Source organism: Manduca sexta, chromosome 13 (genome assembly GCF_014839805.1).
Source record: "Manduca sexta isolate Smith_Timp_Sample1 chromosome 13, JHU_Msex_v1.0, whole genome shotgun sequence".
In the NCBI taxonomy this organism is placed as follows: domain Eukaryota; kingdom Metazoa; phylum Arthropoda; class Insecta; order Lepidoptera; family Sphingidae; genus Manduca; species Manduca sexta.
In genome coordinates, this window is record NC_051127.1 from 9075223 (window position 1) to 9097642 (window position 22420).

The 22420-nt window shown below is 35.3% G+C and overlaps 2 protein-coding genes across 2 annotated transcripts; both read left to right on the top strand.

Annotated features, from left to right (window-relative positions):
• Positions 1–8777: 8777 nt before the first annotated feature.
• Positions 8778–14162, top strand: LOC115446440 (zinc carboxypeptidase). Its single transcript, XM_030173113.2, has 7 exons — positions 8778–9134; positions 10674–10837; positions 11146–11372; positions 11700–11787; positions 12004–12206; positions 12695–12779; positions 13801–14162. The coding sequence occupies exons 1-7, from the start codon at positions 8848–8850 to the stop codon at positions 13992–13994; spliced, it is 1248 nt and encodes a 415-aa protein (XP_030028973.2). The 5' UTR covers positions 8778–8847; the 3' UTR covers positions 13995–14162.
• Positions 14163–16365: 2203 nt separating this feature from the next.
• LOC115446450 (zinc carboxypeptidase) lies at positions 16366–20764 on the top strand. Its single transcript, XM_030173122.2, has 6 exons — positions 16366–17027; positions 17339–17729; positions 18031–18124; positions 18693–18895; positions 19574–19658; positions 20477–20764. Exons 1-6 carry the CDS (start codon positions 16741–16743, stop codon positions 20743–20745), a joined length of 1329 nt encoding a protein of 442 aa, XP_030028982.2. The 5' UTR covers positions 16366–16740; the 3' UTR covers positions 20746–20764.
• Positions 20765–22420: the final 1656 nt, after the last annotated feature.

Consider the following 22420-nt stretch of genomic DNA (forward strand, 5'->3'; position numbering starts at 1 on the left):
CTCAGGAATTATATTTTGAGCTCAAATCACCCATCTGCAACCAAAAATTGGGGAAAAGTAAGCCGTATCGTGATGCAACATATGTAACTATCAGTAAAAAATAATTTTATTTTGTAAATAATAATGATAAAATCGTAGGTTACCCATTTGTTGAATATTAATGCTAGAAAATATTCGTGATTAAGATGTTAATTGAAAACCGCCCGTCTGCAACGAAAAGTCGCGTGAAAAGTAAGCCGTGTCGCGGTGCAACGCGAGACAAACGACTTCCCACCGGTGAGCGCATTCATCACAATTAGCGATGACCACACGACTATTGCAAGCGACTGCTGACCGGCTTTATGTTTCTTATTTTGAATGCGTCAAAGTTCATTTTAGATTTTAATGTAGTATTTATTATAAAATGTTATTTGGAGTAGGTTTTATTTAGTTTTAAAGGGAAGTTGTAAAGACTGTAAGAAATACTGTATATTGATTCAACTCGTTATGTGAAGAATTTCACGATACTGCTCAATTAAAGGTGAAAATGGAGTTATTGACTAAAGTAATTTCATTATAATAATATCAGCCCTGTATTATATACTGTCCCACTGCTGGTCACGGGCCTCCTCTACTAATGAGAAGGATTACACCTTAGCCCATCACGCTGGCCTACTGCGGATTGGTAGGCGTCACACACCTTCAAAATTCCTATAGAAAATTTGTTAGGTATGTAAGATCCCTCGCGATATTTTGCTTCACCGTTAAAGTCAGCAATAATTTATAAAAATACACATATAATTTTAGAAACGACAGAGGTGTGTGCCATTGAATAATTTTAAAATATCAAAGACTGTACCACATCCAGCTAGGCTATCGCTGCTTAAGTCATTTCATAATTGGAGCTAATTCTAGAATGATCTAAATAAAACAACCAAATTGTGTAGAATTTATACCATACGTTTTAAATAAAAAATCTGACATCTGTTCAAATGGATACCTACACCAGTTTTCTTCCACAAAAGACTTATTCTTAATTATAAATATCTTAAGGAAAAATTATAGATAATTTTAATTTACTGCTGCCATACAATTTTATTGCCGCCAGACAATGATATATGTATACCGATATATGTAAATGGCGATATACAATTAAAATTATATTTTCCCCTTAGATAATCATTTCCATAAGATAAATACTAGAATAAGGCAAGTTACACTTTATTTTAAATTTCTGAGTAGTTTTTAACTTTTAATGACATAGCTGTTGTGTTATCGTTGTTAACATTACTGGTGATGAATAATGTTCCTATTAAACATACATACTCACGACTTTTATCTCTGGGGTAGGCAGAGGCGTAACTGGTGCCCCTACTTAGTAGTATTTTGTCCTACTATATGATAGGGGGCTAGCCTATCGCCATATCCCTCAAATCTCCGGAATGATATTAGGTAAAAAAATCCAATATCACCTTTCCCGATCGGTGGGTGGAACTCGAGACTTCTCTTTGAACTTTGAATTGAATTCTCACCAGGCGATACAATTATACTGACCTGTTTGGTACTGGATAAAAGCTTGATGCTACTAAGCGATCAAAAACATAACACTTCACCCGATATTTTTGACAGTTTGAGCTAACCTTTAGCAAATAAAGACATTGATAAAACCCAAGCCAGACGTAGCCTATGTATTTTTATTGGCAAACAATAAATTGTCCAAAACGTCAGCAAAAAACGCAAGTGTAAATTACATCGTACATTTATCAAGCACGTCTCTTCTTGCCACAATAACACGGTTGACTTCATCTTGGAATAATTCTCTTTGTTCCTTGCAGACGGCGTTTCCCGTTTTTTGTTATGGTCCATGGGAGAGACGTTAGGGTATAATAGATTTTCCAATATATTTATTAGGATTGACACCATCGTATTACATTAGATTATTAATAGATCAGTATGTAGGTGAAAAGAAAATTTTATTGATGATGCGTCATCAAAATTTTACTTCAGTAGCGAATTATACATGTTATTATTTATTGCTGGTGATAGAATATATTTTATATCCACCTAGATAGCGACCACTGTACACAAAGTGTTAAAACTCGCCATAGTGGCCCACGTAAGTGTGTCGCGTTCCGACTTCAGTCTGTGTATATCCGGTTCCAACAGACCGGCATAATTGTGGCGACTGTCGAGGGCTAATCATCTTTCATCAGTCAACATTCTATTGGACCCCCCTCCACTTATAATCAGGTGCAGTGGGGTTACTTTGTCGTGTCCGAGTAAAAAAAGTATTGATCAGACTAGCAAAACCTTATAAAACAAATCATAAAGCCAATTGCCAATCTAATGTATCATCCTTGTGAACCTTTGACACAATTATCGACATAATCTAAATTTATAAGAAAGGTGCGTCATCAATTACAATGAAACTGAACTACTGTTATGGTTTGTATTAAACTTCTTTTGAAATATCCTTTCTTATCCCGGCAAGACCATAGCACTGTATCCAATAAATTTCAAATTGCCTTTGCTAAGTCTTGTGAATTTATCGTTTGCTTTAAAGGAAAACATCGTGAGGAAACCTGCACATCTGAGAAGTTCTCTATAGGAATTTCGAGGGTGTGTGAAGTCTACCAATCCGCACTAGGCCAGCGTGGTGGACTAAGGCCTAATTCCTCTCAGTAGTAGAGAAGGCCCGTGCTCAGCAGTGGCCAAGTATATAATACTTATTATTATTATAAGTCTTGTCCAAATTTCAAGAATGTATCCTTGTTCCCGCTTCCTCCCGCCTCTCAAACCACACGAGTCCAGTCGTACATCACGGCGTGTCGTTAAGGGCAGGAGGTGGTCCAATAAATCAGTGCTCCGACGTCCATGTCGTCCGCGTGCACTCACTAATGCGTGCCTTTGTAATGAATGAGATCACGTGGCAGATTGGGCTACTATTTTTGTTTGAATATGTAAATTTGGATGTTTCAGGACTGTTCGAGGAGTGATCTAAATTCGTGTTCAAAGGATTGTGATTATGGTTTAATAATTGTAGGCTATGTAAAATAAAACAAAAAGCACCACGGATTTATTGCTGAAGAGATATGCAGAGACGTAACCACGGCACCCACTTTTCGCCAAGTGTATTCCGTCTCATGATGTGATAGGGGGCGAGCCTATCGCCATATCGGGTACAAATATCAGATCTCCGGGCTGATACTGATCAGAGAAATCAAACATCCTTTAGCCCAATCTAGGGTTCGAACCTAGAACCTCAGAGCGCTGCCGTACCTTGCATGCAGTACAAATACATCACCGTAGAAATCTAAATATCCTTAATTTATTTATTAAAACATTGTTAAGTGTGAACGAACCTTCTCGAAACTGAACTGCATTCCTATGACAAAAGATTTTTAGGCTCGATATCAGTAACAAAAACATTAGAGTATGAAACCTCTTCAAAGGAAAATGCATTACCTGGAGTAATTGGCAAAGGACTATAGCATTGCCTAGGGGAAGAGACTAGAAAGAAAGATATAGCAAATGTGAATCTAACAGACAGACCTTAATACAATTTAATTGATCTTAGACGCAAAATGGACTTAGTATATTTTTTCTCTGGTTTGTCATTAATAACAATTACATTATGAAGTGATACATTTTACCCCGTAGAAAAACATAGAAAAAGTTAAAAAAAACTATAATATCATTATCGCAAAAGAGAAAATGTGCACGAAGAAAAATACATTTGTGACACCAATTCAAAGTTTTGACAAACTGGCCCTTCGACAGCACATAAATGTCGTAACTAGTTGAAATTGTCAACTCGTATAATTTTGCAATTGCTAACATTACGATTTTTTGATATTCCATAACATTTAAAGTTAGGACAAGAATCTATCACATAACTGCCAAATACATCAAAATACATTTAGATATAAAACACAACAAGATTCTAAATAAAATGAATGATGAGCACATGTTAGTCTACGAGACTACAAAACAAAAGAAGATGGAGACATCTAACAGTGTAAGCATATCACGGGCTCCGAAAGTAATCGATCAAAGTAGCACATTAATTTATTTGAACGCAACAGTGACATTGTTTTGATCAAGAACTGGCAGTTTGCCAATATAATGCTAGTTTTAATTGGCACCTACGGGTCTGGTAACATTATTTTGAGTTGGAATTAGTTGATGTTGTGAGTAAGTTTCGAGATGCCCTGATAGGTATCTTAAAAACTTACTGACATAATCGACCTTAATCAAATGATTATGACAATTTTATGTTGACCAGTTTAGTTCGATCTCGAAAAATATCCTTTAAGTATATTAATAATATCAGCACCTATTGTTCCACTGCTGGGCCCGTGCCCAGGCCCGTGCCTCCTGTACTACTGAGAGGGATTAGACCATAATCCACCACACCGGCCTAGTGTGGTTTGGTAGACTTCACACACCCTCAAAATTCCTTTTGAATTTCTCAGGTATGCAGATTTCCTCACGATGTTTCCTTCACCGTTAAAGCAAGCAGTAATTCACAGAGAATACAAACATAATTTTAGAAAAAAAGGTGTGTGCTCTTGGGATTTGAACCTGCGGATATTCGTCTCGGTACACTACATCCAACTAGGTTATCGCCGCTTTTAAGTATATTTATTTAAAAAATCTAGTTTGAGTACTTACTTCTATTTCCAGTAATATCAAAATTGTTACACCACATTTTGTGCATACTAAATTGATTGTCATATTTTTGTGTTTAGCTTCTCGAATCATGAAATGCTTATTTGAGTATGAAAAATATAATATCACAAATTTATTGGCATATATTAGCTATAGATTAAAATATATCGTTGTATCCCTCGAAAAATTTATAAGAGAACACGGAAAAACAACTTTTTAACTTGTAACGTTTAATGAGAATAAGAAATTAAAATTATCCAAAACTTTGACAACTTAATTAAAAATATTCCAAAGTGTTGGCAAATTATTAATTGGCTGCGAATTTGATGAAATATTTTCAAAAAACTTTGTTTTCCTCATAAGATATTTTAATGTTGTAAAATACATTTTTCCTTACATTATTAATATATTTGCATGTTTTAAATAAAATATAAATTAGTTTTTTTCATCATACATCTTAAGATCATCGCTTGTTAATAAACAGATATCAACAACATCTCAAATGATATCTTAAGTGACAGCTTATTAAGGATATTGAGAGTAAGTTTTGTCTATAATACAGCGCTAACCCAGAAAAATAAGTGTTCAATTTACCGCTTAAGTATTATTTATTAAATAGTTCACTGTTTCAATGGAATAAACAAATTCGAAAAGTATTATAAGGACAATTACTGGTGGTAGGTCTCTCATATGTGAGAGTTCGCCTGTGTAGGTACTGCAATGTCTATGACTACCGCTAAGCAGCAGAGTGTAATCACTATTGTATTCCGGTTTAAAGAACATTGTAATCAGTGTAACTATTGGCCATAATAAGGCTTAACACTAATGTGGAATACCAAACAATACTTTGTAATTCAAGGTGTCGGATGGTGTTTCTACTGTTTATGGGCGGTCGTATCGCTTACCCTCAAGCAAGCTCATCTCATCATTCAAAGCAATAAAAAAAAAATAATCCATTAAGTGTGTACTTAAGATCCTACTCAAAAGTGAGATTGGTTTATTAATAGCACCTTTAGAAAAAGTCATCACAGCACTCAAGTAGATATTGAATAAAATAGTTTTCATCCAATATTTATGAGATTTTAACTCTGAATTAATTATATAGACCTCTGTCGACCCCGATGTCGTGACTGCACAACAATTTGCTTTTCAAAACAGAATGCAATATTCAGACGATATTAAAAATGTATCCGATGTTGGACGATATGATGCTCGGTGAATTCTTGGGAAAGCGTGTGCTATTTTATTTTAGTTTTAATGCTATGAATTTCATTTGTTATATTGAGATAAGTATACCACACATACACGCCTTTTATTTCCATAGGGGTAGGCAGAGACGTAACTGGTGCGCCCACTTTCCGCCGTGTGTATTCTCCTCGTGGTATGATAGGGGGCGAGCCTATCGCCATATCGGGCACAAATACCAGACTCCGGTGATCTGAGTAGAAAAACCCAATATCACTTAGCTCAACCCGGGGATCGAACCCAAGACCTCAGCACTGCAGACGTACTGTTATACAACACCGCCACTGAGGCAGTCACTTTAACTATTCCCTATTCAAGATGATTAAAACTAATTAGGATTTGTTTCATAATATTTAAGTTAATATTATTTGTCAGACAACGTATTAGGTTATGTAGAAATTATTCGTTTCAGTAATATCAATTAGAAATATAATTGACAGAGTGACGTTTGTTTTTAGTCGTTTTATATTTGAGATGTAGTTATTATTAATTTAGGCTTACCTGCAGACCTAACAACAAACAACCCATAGATATACCAACAACGTGAAATAAGCCCTAAATCAAATATACTAGAAAACAAATATCACCAACAATAACAATATATACAAACAATGAAAATCAAATTTCAGGCCTGTTAATTTCCGTTACGGAATAAAACGGCCGCTGAAGTCGGCCTGTCAAAATGTCAACAGTTAAAAATGAACTGCAAAGAGCACGGTTTAACCGATCCGACGCTAATTACCAGCCGGCAATCAATCTTGTACATGCGCTAGTGATGTGCTGTAGTTGATCGGATATATCCGACTTTTTTTGATATGTAGTATATTGTTATTTTATTATTATTGTGATTTACCTTGCAAATTTGTGAAAAAAAATGAATTCTTATAAATATTAACTTAAGTTCCAGGTATTCGAGAGTCTATAAAGAAATCATAAAGAAAAAAATGTTTTCTCGGAGTCAGGAAGTTGGCGGTGTAATAACCTGGTGCCTCGGAATACACGTAAAGCCGTTGGTCCTGCGCGTGATCCCTCTCTGGTCATGTCGGATTGTCGTCTCACCGAACTGTGAGAGTGAAGGAACAGAGAGTACACCTGTGTATAGCGCACACATTTCTGCACTAAAATCTCCTGCATACCTGGCTCATCTCCATTGAGATTGGCCGACATGGCCGAAAATTCGGCTAGGAGGATTCATTTTCATCACACCGTGTCACGCTACTTGCTCGAATAATCTGCTCCTAGGTTTTTACAATAGCGATACCGTTGCTATATAAAATGTATGTATCCTCTTACCATACCGGATTATTTAACAATCATCCCCGCAAGCTTACCCTGCGCTTATCAAAAACAGCGGATAAACCCTTTTTTACCACATCCCTAATCCCCCAACAAATTGTCATTGTGACCGCGTTCCGACACGGGCTTAATTGTCGACGCACATTAACGGATTTATGACGAACTCTCATTATATTGTTATTATTTTTTAATACAATACATGCCTTATGATAACGTAGACTTAGGCTGAGATTTATGCATTATATTACTCGTGAATTTAAAGTCAAACTCTATGTAATTTTTGTAACATTTACTAGTTTATATGCCTACTTTTACTCAGGGAATTTGCGTCGAATCAAATCTACGTAATTTTGGTTACATGTGATAGTTTCTCAATCTACAACTTAAATAATAAATAAAATAACACATATTTTTTGTCGATTACGGAAAAATATAGCTTAATACTAATAGTTATTGACTGTTTTTATAAATTACACATAAGCAAACTCGATGACTTATATACATCTTAGCTCTATACTTTGGTATAATTTAGGGTAAAAGCCGGATAGTTGCCTCGAATGGATACATGCCTCACTTTCGAATATACTATGATATGCTTGTTGATAGTAATAGCAGTTGATCATAAATGAAAGTGCCCCCCGCACAGGCCTTGGTGCCGCATAAGCCGTTGAAGTAGGCACACGTATTTTGTCCATATAAGCAAATATCTTCCACGGCTAAGCTTTGGTGAGCGTTGAAATTATATTAGTAAGCAATCTCTGTTGAATATTTTTATTAATAATTAAGATTTCAGTAATTTTTTTGTTTCTTTGTATGCATAAAAATTTAAATTACCTACACTGTTTATTACTCTTTATTGTTAAATAGTTTTTATTTATTTCGCAAATAGAAAGGGCAAGTATCCGTAAAAAGGATAGTTGCCCTATCGACTTTTGCGGATAGTTGTCCAAGGCCAACTATCTATTTGCGACTGAACAAGCTGCAAATTTTTGCCAGAGAACACTGCCTAGGATGATTCACGAGGCTATTGAAATTAAAAAACATCCGAATTACAATAAAGAAGATGGTTGGAAGCTTGAACAAGTCTAGGATCCAGTTCTACATTTATATAATATATGATATCAATCAATAGACCGGCGGGCAGACTTCAAGACACTGAACTCTGCGAAGATCGTACCGTCTATAGGGAAATTTAAAAAAATGGTGGTATATTTGAAAAATATAGTAGGTAGGTATAGGGGATAAAGGCGTGATGGGAATTTGTTTTGATTTTTCCCTTTGCAATAAGATACAAAATATTTTTATATGCGTGAAGTTTAACTCATATCCTTTGGTATAATAAATTTTAAAAAGTTTGCAAATTATTATGTAAAGTATTATTGCTACGATAATTTTGAAGATTATTCAATTATCATATTATCTTTTTTTAATAAATTCCTTTAATGTATCATATATCTTTGATAAATTATACGACCCGTGCTACGAATTGATAAGATTAAAACCATATCATAATACACGGTTAAAGCTAATTACACCTTTCTACACTTCTTTTCAGGTATTTTAGATACCTCTGCAATTTGTTTAGGTAATAAAGAAACAGATTAAGCAAATTCACAAATATTTTCAGTTGAATAGTTTTTTATCCAACGTATAAAGATGTTACTAAAATTTCTATTTTTAACAGTTTTAACTGCTTTAGTTTTCGGAGAAAAGGTTAGATATGACAATTATACGTTGTTTAAAGTGCATCCAGAAAGTGAAGAGCATGTATTATTTTTGAATGACTTGTATGAGTTGAATAATGGGTTAGATTTTTGGGTGCCACCTAGTGAAGTGGGAAATTATGTGAGCGTCGTCGTGCCTCCAGAAATGAAGAAGGATTTTAAACATTCCCTCAGGAAAAGAAGCATCTATTCGCAGCTCATGATGGATAACTTGCAGGAGTGAGTATTTGTAATTATCTGTGAAATTGATGGTCCGACTGTAAACGTATTTTGTCTAAATGGCTTCTATTTTGGAACGATGGGCAAAGTTTAAAGGATACATACAACATAATTCGAAAAGTATATTCGAATGTTTTGGAATCAGCGAGCGAGGTATATTCGTATTCCGTGTACTTCAATTTATATTCTTTGATCCGACGTTAAAATTTGATATGAAATAGTGTGTATAAAAGATTTTTTACATTCAATTTAATCTACTGAATTGTGCAATGAACACCATCGCATTATTATGGTCCAGTTCATGTCCTTACAATATATATTCAAATGATTATAATATCACTGAGGCCGTAGCCAATAAACCTGTCTTCAATCGTTAACCCTAACGTTATGTAATACTAGAATGGCATATCCTAGTGATTGACTTATGGTTTTGATGTCATTCCTATATATTATTTTTGTTTTCTATTAGCGTTAACGATTAAAGAGAAACATCTTGGCACATCAGCAGCTATGTCACCAGTTGTGCACCTTCCTTTTTTTATACATCTAGCCTGTTTTCTTAAAAACGTTTTTAATCACAATCCGCTTGCTTACTATACTTCACCTTATTAATGAGCCCAGTTTCCACAGATCTATAACCTCATCATCATCATCAGCCCGTTACAGTCCACTGCTGGACATAGGCGAGATCACTTGGGAGAGCCCAAGTTACGCTACAGAATGTAAGGCATTCTGTAGCGTAACATCATGCATCGCCACTATTCAACTGCATTCAGGAAATAGTTACTTCTATTTATAACACCTTGGGTTGAAAGTTAAGATAATAACTTATCATTATCCTGGTCTTATCTTACTAAACTTCAGAGTTCGTTCAGTGCATCATGGCTTTTCAAATATGCTTTGAAGGAAAAATGTCTACCGTTTAACAAAAAGTCCTGTTTGAGGTTAATGTATTTGGGAAATTTGACAACCTCGTCGAATTTTGTATTCATAATAATTTAATTATCTAGAACAGTCGTATTCCTGTCTTGCTTTGCTTTTTTATTTAAAAGATCTGACTGCAAATAAAATAATATTGTAAAAATAAGGGTCTAAAGACGTCCACCTAAAAAGTGAACAGACTTGATAAAGGTTGGAAACGCTGGATGCAGGCCGTGGTTGACAGGTCGTTTGAAAATCTTTAGGAGAGGCTTACGTTCAGCAGTAAACTGCATATAGCTAATGATGATGAAAGGTTGTGGATTATCACATCCTTAGGGCATTAAGTATTTTTCATTATTTATTGGGCTGTTATGAAATTTGAATTTGTATTTCTATGAATTAGAAACTGTGACTTTTAAGACAAAGAATAGTCATTACAATTTTGATAAAATTTGAACATAATTGTAAACATACACATTACTCTTAAACCTAATCGAAGAGACCGCCACGGACCAAACCTGGCGCAAAGGTGCCCATAACGCTGGCAACATTACCACGCTGTATAGAAAGAGATGTCTGTTGCACCAGACAAAGAATTAAATTCCCTAAATATTTCAGAGCATTCGACGCACAGCTCATGAGCAGGAAGAAGCGTTCAGCATCTCATGAAATGTTTTGGACTAACTACCAACCACTGGACGACATTATTGACTGGTTTAAATATTTAGCTAGACGGCACAGTGACATTGTTAGTATTATTACTGTTGGGCAGTCGTACGAAGGTAATCATTTAAGAATTTCTAAAATAAAACAAAATGATGAAAACGAAATGCAAATTCGGTGACGTAGAATCAGTAAACTACGCAACAAGTTTATATGTTAATAATAAATACTATAGAATTTATTTGGAAAGGTGTTCCATTTCCAATGTAAAAAATACATACTTATAAATATATAATTAAGGATGCTGTAGACCTCAGTTAGTAAAATGTAGTTTATAATCGATTATTTAATACAATGGCTGGCATTTTTAATAAAATGTAAGTCTTAATACAAGAATCTAGGTCAAAGTTGAGTTTCTTGTTTTCAGGTCGAAACATAACTGGTATAAAAATATCGAGACGTCCAGGGAGACTGTCCTTCGTGCTAGACGGCGGTCAGATCGGGGCTGATTGGCTCTCTCCTACTATTTTGACCTACTTTGTTGACCAGTTGATTAAGGGAGAGAATCCCGAAGCCCTGGCGGCTTCAAGGAATTTCGATTGGCATATTTTCCCTATTTTAAATCCTGATGGACATGAATTCACGCAGGCATCAGTAAGTCTTATGCTTTATTTTTATTGTTTTAACTGTATTCATAGATGATTGTTATTATGGGAGGAGTTCTTGATTTAAATTAACCATCAAAGATTACCTTGTATTTAATTATCTTTTTGTTTGTGTCTTTATAGAAGAGAAAAAAAAAAGTAAGTCGTTCAATATGACTATCTAAATTAAGGGAAGATTAAATATAATTTAGTTTATTACTAATTACTTCATTTAGTAGAAGAGAATCTAATGTCTGTATACGTAAGTAGTACATTGCAGCCTGATATTTAAGGCAGTTTATGTTGTTCAAATACAAATAATAGAATTTTATTTTAGGTAAGACTTTGGACCAAAAATAGAAGACCGATCACATCATCTGCTATCGGCGTAGACTTGACAAAGAACTGGAACTCCCAATGGGGAAGTGAGTAATCGATTAAGTAATATTATACTTCCTTAAGTTGTAAACGATGAGATTTTTTAACAAATAATATGAATCGTCGTTAACATCTGCTGTGTTTAGTGATCAGCTGTTGTTTAAAATAATCTTAAAATAATTTTGAACGCCATAAAAAGTGTTTTAAGCAAATTGTATAACACAACGTAAAATGAAGTATAGATATAAGTATTTTCATTTCAGTAATCGGTGGTAGCTTTGACCCTGCGGCTAACAACTACATTGGCCAAGGACCTTTTTCTGAAGAAGAGACCAGGTCTTTTTCTCGATACGTTGAAGAAATTGGTTCTAACCTTGCCGGCTACCTGTCTTTTAGATCTTTTGGGCAAAGACTGCTGATTCCCTTCGCGCATTCTACTACTCCTATGTACAACTACAATGAAATGGTAATAACTAAGAATAAACAATCGAATTTTAGATAAGGGTAGATAGCAATTATGGTTATTTAATAACTTGCATGCGACGTCTAAAACGCGTGGTAAATGCCTTGAAGTAATTGTGTAGTTTTACTTGCAAATGTGCGCGCTTAAAACATGTAGAAACGATTGAAAAATGAGCGTTTTCAGATATATCATAACGACATTATTCACACGAGTTGGTAGCTCAAAAATAGATTTGACTACATGTATCCTTGTTAATTTCATAAAAAAACGTTATAATATCTGATTTTCAAAAAGCAAAAAAAGGTAAGATATATTTTATATCCGCCCGGATAACGACCACCGGACACAAGGTGTTAAAACCCATCATAGTAGCTCACGTACGATGAATGATGTGAATCAAGATAATTGTAAAAACTGAGGCGCAAAGAAAATATTCAATAAAAATAACATTGAATGTTGGATGTACATTCCATTCTTTATTATTATTTCAGCTTTTAATCGGCAGAAGAGCCATGGGCTCATTATCCGCAGCGTACGGCACCCAGTACCAGGTCGGAACATCCAGGCTTATTTCTAGTAAGAGTTGTTTTTTTTTATTACTTTGAATGACGAGACGAGCTTGCCGTTCGCCAGATGGTAAGCAATACGACCATCAATAAACAGTAGAAACACCATCCAACACCTTATTACAAAGTATTCTTTGGTATTCTACTGCGCTCGCCATCCTGAGACATAAGATGTTATGTCTAATTATGTCCAGTAGTTACACTGGCTACAATGTCCTTCAAACTGGAAGACAAAAGTGACCACACACTGCAGCTAGGCGGTAGAAATAGACATTGCGGTGGTACATACTCAGGTGGACTCACATATATAAAAGACCTACCACCAGTAAGACGAAGACTAAGGCGACAAAGAAGTTGTTTTACTCAATATATTGCATTCCAAGATATTTTTATTCGACAGCCAGTACAGTCGTTTCACAAATCTTGCACTTGTCCTATGATGGAATAAGTATCGAGACTATGATCATATTCAGCATAAATCTAATTTTGTGAAATATTCTTTATATACCGTTTTAATCAAAAGCTCATATACGTTTTAGTTTTTCTAGTAAGTAATACAATCGAAGTCTTCAAGCCACCCGGCTTAAATCCAAACGTTTATTTCTCAATCAGACCATTCTATTACAATAATAACTCAATTTGTATTAGTAAACTGAGGCAGGTCAAGGCTGTTTTAGTGCAGCTAAAACAGCCTTGAACTGCCTCGGTGGCGTAGTTGTACTGCATACGTGGTAAGGCAGCGCTCTGAGGTCCTGCGTTCGAATCCCCGGTCGGGCAAAATTATATTTGGGTTTTTCTGCTCAGTATCATGGATGGCGATACGCTCGCCCCCTATCACATCATGGGACGGAACACAATTAGAAAGAAGTGGGTTACCCATTCGTGCCGCTGCATATCCCTTCGGGGATAAATGCCTGATGTGTGTGTGTGTGTGTATGTGTGTACTTAAACATAAATTATTAAAAATCCTAGTTCTATTTCCTTCTTTAATTATACCTTCATTCTTATCTTCATTCTTATTTTTTTTACAGCCGGTGCAACAGGATCATCCGATGATTACGTGAAGCATCGCATTAACCCTCCCATTGCTGGCACGTTCCTGCTCAGAGATCAGGGTGTTTGGGGCTATACGTTACCAGTGAACCAAGTCCTGCCATCCTGCGAAGAAACTTTCGACGGGCTGCTGGCCATCATCAGAGAAGCAAGATTCATTAATGTTCTTTAAAGTGTCGCTTATGAAAAAATGGAGAGAAGTAGTATACCTCATAAGGGTGTTTGAGATGGTAAAACAATATTATCGTTTGTTGGTAAGGAAAATGATATTGAAAGCATTATTTTTGTAAGCAATAATAAAATTGTAAGTCATCAATAAAAACCTATCATTGACAAGAAATCGGCTGTTTTCATTGATCCCGTTATCAAAATCCTTGAAACCTTATTACTGTATTGCATTTAGCGAGTTACAATCTGCGAACTTTAGTTTCTGATACCAAAAAATATAGCCTTAATTGAGAATAAAATGGACAAGTCACATAATTATTCGAGGATACTGCAATTCGTATATAAAGTTATTTCCAATCAAGATATCTTTTATGCAGTGATAAGCGAATCCAGCCACACCTGAACACTTAGCTATAGAATTGTGGAGGGTTAGACGATAGTGGAGAGAAGGGATAAGAGTTTAGTGAGATTTGGTAAGGATACGGGCTTGTTCAACTTTAAATCCTTTGACTGTCTATTAACAAAAACTGTACAATCTATAGCATTTGATCATATAATGCTACGTGATACCGAAATATATTATGAAATTAGTTCCCTAGTCTGTTAACAAAATATAAATCAAATACGTTTATATAATAATTATAATACCAGCCCTGTATTATATACTATCCCACTGCCGGGCACGTTCTGTTATCGAGAGAGATTAGGCCTCAGTTCACCACGCTGGCATAGTACGGATTGGCAGACTTCACATACCCTGAAAATTCTTAAAGAATTTCTTAAGTATGCAGGTTTCCACACGATGTTTTCCTTCACTGTTAAAGCAGGCTATAATTGACAAAGAATATATATGTGAATAATTATGTGGATAACTTTATAATAGTCAGAGATGCGTGCCCTTGGGACTTGAATCTACGGACATTCATCTCGACGGTCCGTTCCACTCCCAACTAGGCTATCGCCGCTTTTTTTTCATTATCAATCATTATTAGAATACTAGGCCAATCTTACACGAGTGAAACAGTAAACACAACAATTAACTTTTATAATGTGGCTTATTTACAAGTCCTTGATTAATTATATCTGAAATTTATGATAAAATTTTATGATAATAAAAATTATCGATACACTCGTAAATATAATGTAATAGGCCATTTATTGAACAGTATCTGAATTACGAGGGACTTTTAAATTCGAATGATAATAGTTTTCCTGTTATTAACAATCTGGATCTTAATTATAACCATCTTATATGATAGTTATTTCGTAAATATAGATTTTTCTAAAGGTCCTGTGAGGTTTGGTTAAAGTCGGATATCATATTTTAGACAAATTTTTCATTTCCTAAGATTTCCTCTGCCTTCTCATTCCTTTTTAACGGGCATGAAATAAGGAATGGTCATATTTTAAAAAAAAAAAAATATTTTTGGGAATTGCCACGGTTATCACAGGGAGTACCCTGCTAACAGTGTACAAGCGATCCTCCGGCTTAGCAACCACAGCAGTCCCATGAAGATTTGGTGGGCAATACCGCTATCACTGAGGGTGCCAGCGGATGGTACGCTGGCAACCCGCAACTATTCGGTCACGGGGCCCGGAAGGAATAAGGAAGGGGATAGAGAGAAGGAAGAGAAGAGGAAGGAGGGGGAGCTTTGTTAGGATGATTGGAAGAGAGAGGGAGGGGAGATGTTCGCGAACCCTAAGAGTAAGTAAGAGTAAGGCCTCAATGTGTATTTGGCAACCAAGAGATAAACACATTACACTATGTGCCTAGAGTCGCGGCATAATCTTCCCCCGTGCATGGGCGTGCATTCGCTGTGTAGACCGAGCGCACAAGAATTGCCTCGTGGAGTTTCTTTAGTTAGGTTCGGTGAATTTTTTTTATTCCGTTGTCCAAATGGAATAGGCCTTTTACGTTCGATTTCGTATAGCTTTGAGTTTTAAAGATGCGGAGAGGAATACCCTGAAATAAAATAAGGTTTTCATTTTTTTTTGTCTTGGGTCTAATATAGCTTTAACATATTATACTATAACAAAATTATTGTTGTTTCATCTTGAACTCCGAAACTGCATCAGGGAACTCCTGAAAAGAATATAGGGTGAGAATTATTATTTTTGTATTAGTTTCAATTAGATATGTTTATACTTACTAAATATCAAGAAATAAAAGTGTTTTTGGAGTCGATTTTATTTTTGTTAAAATTTTATTTTAATCCTTACGTTTCGAACGCCTCCAAAAATCCTTTGAAAATGATAAGTTGAGCCCATTATTATGTATAAAAAATCGTCAAAAACTAGAAATTTTGATTTTTTTTAGTGCCTTGGTCAGGTGTAAATATAATATAATATTTACTGTAGAACGAGAGGTTCTGGCTTCGAAGCTTAAAGCGGGAAATATAAGGTCTTCAGACACAATTTGCCCAGGACTGAATCTCATAGAGGGAAAAGACAAATCCTTCCACCACATCATAGACAAAGGAGCATACGGCGATTGCAAAGATGGACATGGTTATTGTTATGGAATTTTATTTAAATCAACAAAAGTACTAAATAGTAGTGCTTTCTAGAGGATATAATAATGAATATTCGTTACAGTAATTTGATATAAAATTATCATTTTCAGCAATTTTTATAACATCTAGTTATCTTATATTCATGTTTAGGTTATGAATTTACAACATTATAAAGTTTTATACCTACAATTTTTTTGTCATAATTAGTTGTTCCCCTACACAGTTCACACTTCAACCATGATTCCTAAATTAATTTTATCTTTATTATTAATATCGTTTGCATCCTGTGAGAAGTTTCGCTTCGACAACTATACTTTGTACAAAATACTGCCCAAAAATTTAAATGAGGTTAAAGTGTTAAAGAACTTGTATGACAGTGATGCAAGATTTGATTTTTGGAAACATCCAGCACCCAATGCCGAGTATGTTACTGTTGTGTCAGCTCCCAAAGATAAGGGAGAACTGGAAGGCTTGCTTAACAGAAATGGGATATCGTTTGAAATCGCGATGCAGAACATCCAAGAGTAAGTAGAAGACTTTAAATATTTTAAATATAAATTTATAGAAAATTTACATGTTTCTGCCAGATTTACATTCGTTCTATATTCAAAAGGATATCATCCCCTTGAGTTTGTTTAATGATTCCAAAGCAAGACAATAATTTTGTGATATTACAAAATCAAATCGTTGCGGAATATTAATAAGCACAAACTATGACTATTTCCCAGTATATATTTTTTTATTAATTTTCATGATAATCACTTGCCGATATTATAATGTCACAATTATGTGTTGATTTTCATGAACCACATACAAAGTAACAAATATTTTTCAGAGCTATGGATAAAGAAACTGTTGGTCAATATACCAGAAGCAACATCAGAAGCATGCGATGGGACAGATACTATCCAATTGAACAAGTCTATGCTTGGTTAGATGACCTAGCTAGGGAGTACCCATCTCTAGTTACTATCGAAATTGCTGGACATTCGTACGAAGGCCGTGATATAAAAGGAGTTAAAATCTCTCATGGCGAAGGTAGAAGAATAATATTCCTTGAAACTAACACGCATTCTAGAGAATGGATCGCAGTAACATCAGTCTGCTATCTTATAAATGAATTGTTAACTAGCACCGACCCAGAAACAATGGCAGCGGCGCGTGAGTTCGATTGGTACATCTTCCCTTCTGCAAACCCTGATGGGTTCGCCTGGACTCATACAGGGGTATGTAGAACAGTTTATTGATTTCACTTGTTTTACATCCCAAGATAGCAATCGAAAAAACTGCAAGTGATAGTAGGCATTCTATTATTTGTACTCAAAACATGAACTTTGAAAGAAAAAACGAAAATGAAGTCCCGAAAGCAGGTATTTTATATTTCTATTCAGGCTCCACAATGCGATTCAAATAAGATTAGCGAAGAAAGACATTGCATCTGTATTCAGACTATATCGTTCCATAGACCCAAAAATATATATATTAAGAATCAGATGTCGTGTTATACTAATAAAATTTAATTTTCAGTACAGGCTATGGCGCAAAAACAGACGCCCGGTTGGTCAAAATCTGGAAGAAATCGGTGTAGATCTAAACAGAAACTGGAATAGCAATTGGCTAGGTAAGTTTTTCAAAATCTAGAACGCCAATAGCTATATTGATCCTGATAGTAAGGATTATCTGGTCCAATTATTAAGTATACCCGTCTTATTACATTGCACTCAGTTTTTGGCTGATAAATGACTGGTGAATTTCTTATCACATGTTGAGTTATCACTATTTAGTGGGTTATAAACTATCAGCCGTGCTTATAAAAATTTCGCAAAGCTATGCTTAGTTGCGTCTTGACTAGTCTGTTCTTAAACTTTTAATCGCCGGCGATGTTTAATTTTGACAGCTATTTAGGCAATGCTTAACCACCTCTTAATGCTAAAACACGTTTATAAGTAACATTTTTGGTAATCAGTGGCAAAGCAATTGATTAAAACATAAGACGAGTTTATAAATAAGTAAGACTGTCAATGTTAGGAGACAATTATTTTTCAATATATTTTTTTAATAATTTTGGGATATTTTAAGCTTTAAATTATTATTGAAATTAAACTAATTTTCCGGATTCTATCGCGGTTTTTTGTTTTTTATTTTTCTCTTAATTATTAAATATTAATCATGCATATTCTATCCAATAGTATGGGGATCAGCCATCGATCCTTCCTTGATCAACTACGCCGGTCCAGGTCCCTTCTCCGAACCGGAGACCAGGACTCTTGCAACATATTTAAGATCTCTGAAGGGTAGGATCGACATGTACTTATCGATGCACGCAGCTGGACAGATGCTGTTGATACCTTATGGAAATACATCCGAGCCTTTGGATAACTATTACGACGCAGTACGTTTGTTGCTCTTTTCATTTTATTATAATAAGTAATTGCACAATGTTAAGTTTTGTTACATACATACATACATAACATCACGCATTTATCCCCGAAGGGGTATGCAGAGGCGCAACCAAGGCACCCACTTTTCGCCAAGTGTGTTCCGTCCCATGATGTGATAGGGGGCGAGCCTATCGCCATATCGGGCACAAATTCCAGACTCCGGGCTGATACTGAGTAGAAAAACCCAAATATCAGAGCGCTATTGTACCGGACATGCAATACAACTACGCCACCGAGGCAGTCTCAGTCTCTAAGTTTTGTTTTCAGCATGAATTTCCATTTTTTCTTAGACAGTACGATTACTATCGATTATTGCGTATCATTTAGAAAAATTTGCACATTCATGCGTAATTTGCTAATTTAGGGTTTTCTAAGGGAACGCTGATTAGCCATTTCCGCATTTAACAATCAGCTGGCAGACAGCCTTAAAGATATACGTTCCCTAGTTTATTTCAACAACTTACTGTTATCTCGGGTATTGTAATTATGATCAGAATAGTTTGGTTAAAAGTTTTTTCCTAATAACAAGTAAGCAAGTCAAGCTAAAGTCTCTCTTAAAAAAAAACAGAGAAGCCGCAAGCAAAAGCTAGTTGGTACATTAATAAAGTGAATATGTTTGTACATTTCAGCTCAATATTGGAAGGCGGGCGATGGGAGCCCTTTCTGTTAGATACGGGACTGAATACACAACCGGCAATGTCGTCGAGGTTATTGGTAAAAACATTTTAATACAAGCGGATGATGCGGCGTAGCTTGTCTAATGGTTAATGCAACAACTTATAAACAGAAGGGAGGTCATCAAAGACTTCTAAATGCAAGACCTGCTAGATATATGAAGCGCATTCGTCATTCTGATAATACAAGAAAAGTTTCATAACCTTAAGTAATTACGCTGGGTACAACTTCCTTCAAATAGGAACACTATAAAAATAAACGAAATGTAAACACTTATCCAAATGTACCAGCGGTGACGAGACTACTGTTCTTTACTGAATTTCATGATACATTTAAAACTTGACGTTTCGATGTAGTTATCGCGCTATGCAAGGCATTTGTATAAAATATTTTTGTGCTTGTACTCGACATAGCCAGTGACGGCATTAGGGGGTGACCTAGGTAAGCGCCCGGGACATCAAGATAAAGATACGTGGGACCTCGCGCGGTGCCTCTTCTTTCTTTTGAGTTCACCACCTTCTTACCCAACAAAGCATCTTACTTATGTAATTGTTGAAATAGGGGATCTTTTTTGCCGGTGCCTCATGCCAGCTAAGACTTACCATGACAGAAGTATTCTCCATCATTCTGTATTAAGCATAGGTATTAAAAAATACCATCGCGTTGGTCAGACCAGATCTGCACCGCTCTTGAATGCAATATACAGTTTACAGCCTCCACACCGGAGACAGAAAAAGATGGAGAAAATTCGTTTGAGAGAAAGTGACACAGAAAGGAGATCACAACCTTAAATATTGAAGAATATGACGCAAGAAGTAAAAAATACAATTAGAGCAATAATTATTTCTGTTCTTCAGATCGTATCACAGGCCTCACTGCGGACTGGGTGAAGGAACATCTCAAAGTGCCGCTGGTCTACATGTATGAGCTCCGCGACAAGGGTACTTACGGCCACCTCATCCCACCAGAACTGATCTTACCATCTGCTGAGGAGACGACGGACTCCATCATCGACCTCATCCATCAAGCCAAGAGATTCGGATACATGAATAGTGGGAACAGTATTAATGTTTCGTTTGGAATGAAGATTGTATGTAGTATCATGGTATTACGAAAATTATTGTAATAAATGTGAATTGTGATGACACTTGTTTTTATTTTATACTATCTGTGCTCATGAAGCTATGTGGAGTTAGATCTATCTTACCCTATCCTAGAAAATAAAATATTTTTCTTTATCACGTAGGCGAACAAAGTTGCACTTATGATAAGTCAGAACAATGTATAAGAATAAGGAATATTATTTCTAAATAACAATTAAAATTACTTATATAACAATGGACATTTTAAATTAGGGGTAAAATGTATAGTGAATACAAGGTACAAACCGAAGTAACCAGCTCGGGCTGGCAGATAGGGGAAATAAAAGGATAACGCGACGCGATTCTCACCGGTGAGGACATGAGCCCTAACCTAGCTAACTTACCAGCCTTTCACCAGCCACCTAAGTGATGACTACCCGAAGACGAAAGGCAGAAAGAAACTCCGGGCTTACTTTTTTGTCACCAATTGTACAGTACATCCTTTGTATTATTTTTCCAAATCTTTCTTGTATACTCCTCCTGATACAGTTAGAATACAGAATACGCGCAAGGAATATGGTCCATCTTCCCTTGTGGCCCTATAGACCTGTACTCTATATGTTACACAACACAAAATAAATTTTAATATTTTTCAGTAATCTTTATATCCAGTTAGATGTTTTATAATGTTACATCAACGAACATTTCGCGAATATAACATATTAAAATTAAATAAAAATCTTTCTTTTTAGATTTTATAATATTATGTATACTTATAGAGTTAACATCATGGAGTAACATCTTCAGGAACTTCGAATTATAAAAGTATGCATGGCACTGAATGCGCTCATTAATGATGCGATGATTGATGTGTCAAGAGCGAAATAATCCGAGAAAGGCCGATATCTTAGTATGGACGAATAATACTTCAAGGATTTATTATGTAGTAGCATCGAAATAGTAATGTCGATCTTATCGCTTTATTTGGGACAGCATGCGATGTTCAAATCGAAGATAGGCGTACTTTTTTTCCAAATTGGGTATCAAACCTGGTTCTCACCGGTTTAATACCATTGAGTAATAGAATTCCGATATAACAATGTTCTATCGTGATAATTTATTGTCATTGTGATTATCCGTCGATACTCCTTTTGAATCTTTTTAGACTACAACACACATTCTTATCTTTAGCGGATAATTAAAAATGACATGAATGCTATTGAATACTTTCGCAACTTTATGGTTGGATCTGAAGAGTGAAAGTAATGCACATAAGTAATATATTTAGTTTGAATATACGAACATTGATAAAAATCCAAAAACACACCATCTATAAATTTGTATTATCCGTTTGAATTTCTTGGATTAAACTAACTCGAACTTTCATCATACAAGGCCGTGTTTTCCTGAATTCCAAAAATCTTGATTTGGGATAAATAATAATATGAAAATTTTGGACGTACTACAATACCTTAATCCGCCCAGTGATGATTAAGGCATCAAAGTCTTCGTAACAACAAAAGTTAAACTTAAAGGTAAAATCCCGAAAAACCCATATATCTATCTTACGATACTATCTAAGGTTTTGGTAGTATTATTAAAAACTCTAAATCTTTGTTATTTCCTTTCAGTATCTTTACTTTTGTTTCATTTTTATGGTATACATTTATCATAAGTAATATAACAATTATGTTATTACTTTACAATACTATATATTTT

Coding starts and splice junctions, on each gene's coding strand:
- LOC115446440 (XM_030173113.2), top strand. CDS start 8,848: ATGTTACTAAAATTTCTATTTTTAACAGTTTTAACTGCTTTAGTTTTC. Junction 9,135..10,673: donor ATGATGGATAACTTGCAGGA/GTGAGTATTTGT, acceptor TAAATATTTCAG/AGCATTCGACGCACAGCTCA. Junction 11,788..12,003: donor CTGGAACTCCCAATGGGGAA/GTGAGTAATCGA, acceptor TTTTCATTTCAG/TAATCGGTGGTAGCTTTGAC.
- LOC115446450 (XM_030173122.2), top strand. CDS start 16,741: ATGATTCCTAAATTAATTTTATCTTTATTATTAATATCGTTTGCATCC. Junction 17,730..18,030: donor TCGCCTGGACTCATACAGGG/GTATGTAGAACA, acceptor TTTAATTTTCAG/TACAGGCTATGGCGCAAAAA. Junction 18,125..18,692: donor CTGGAATAGCAATTGGCTAG/GTAAGTTTTTCA, acceptor TCTATCCAATAG/TATGGGGATCAGCCATCGAT.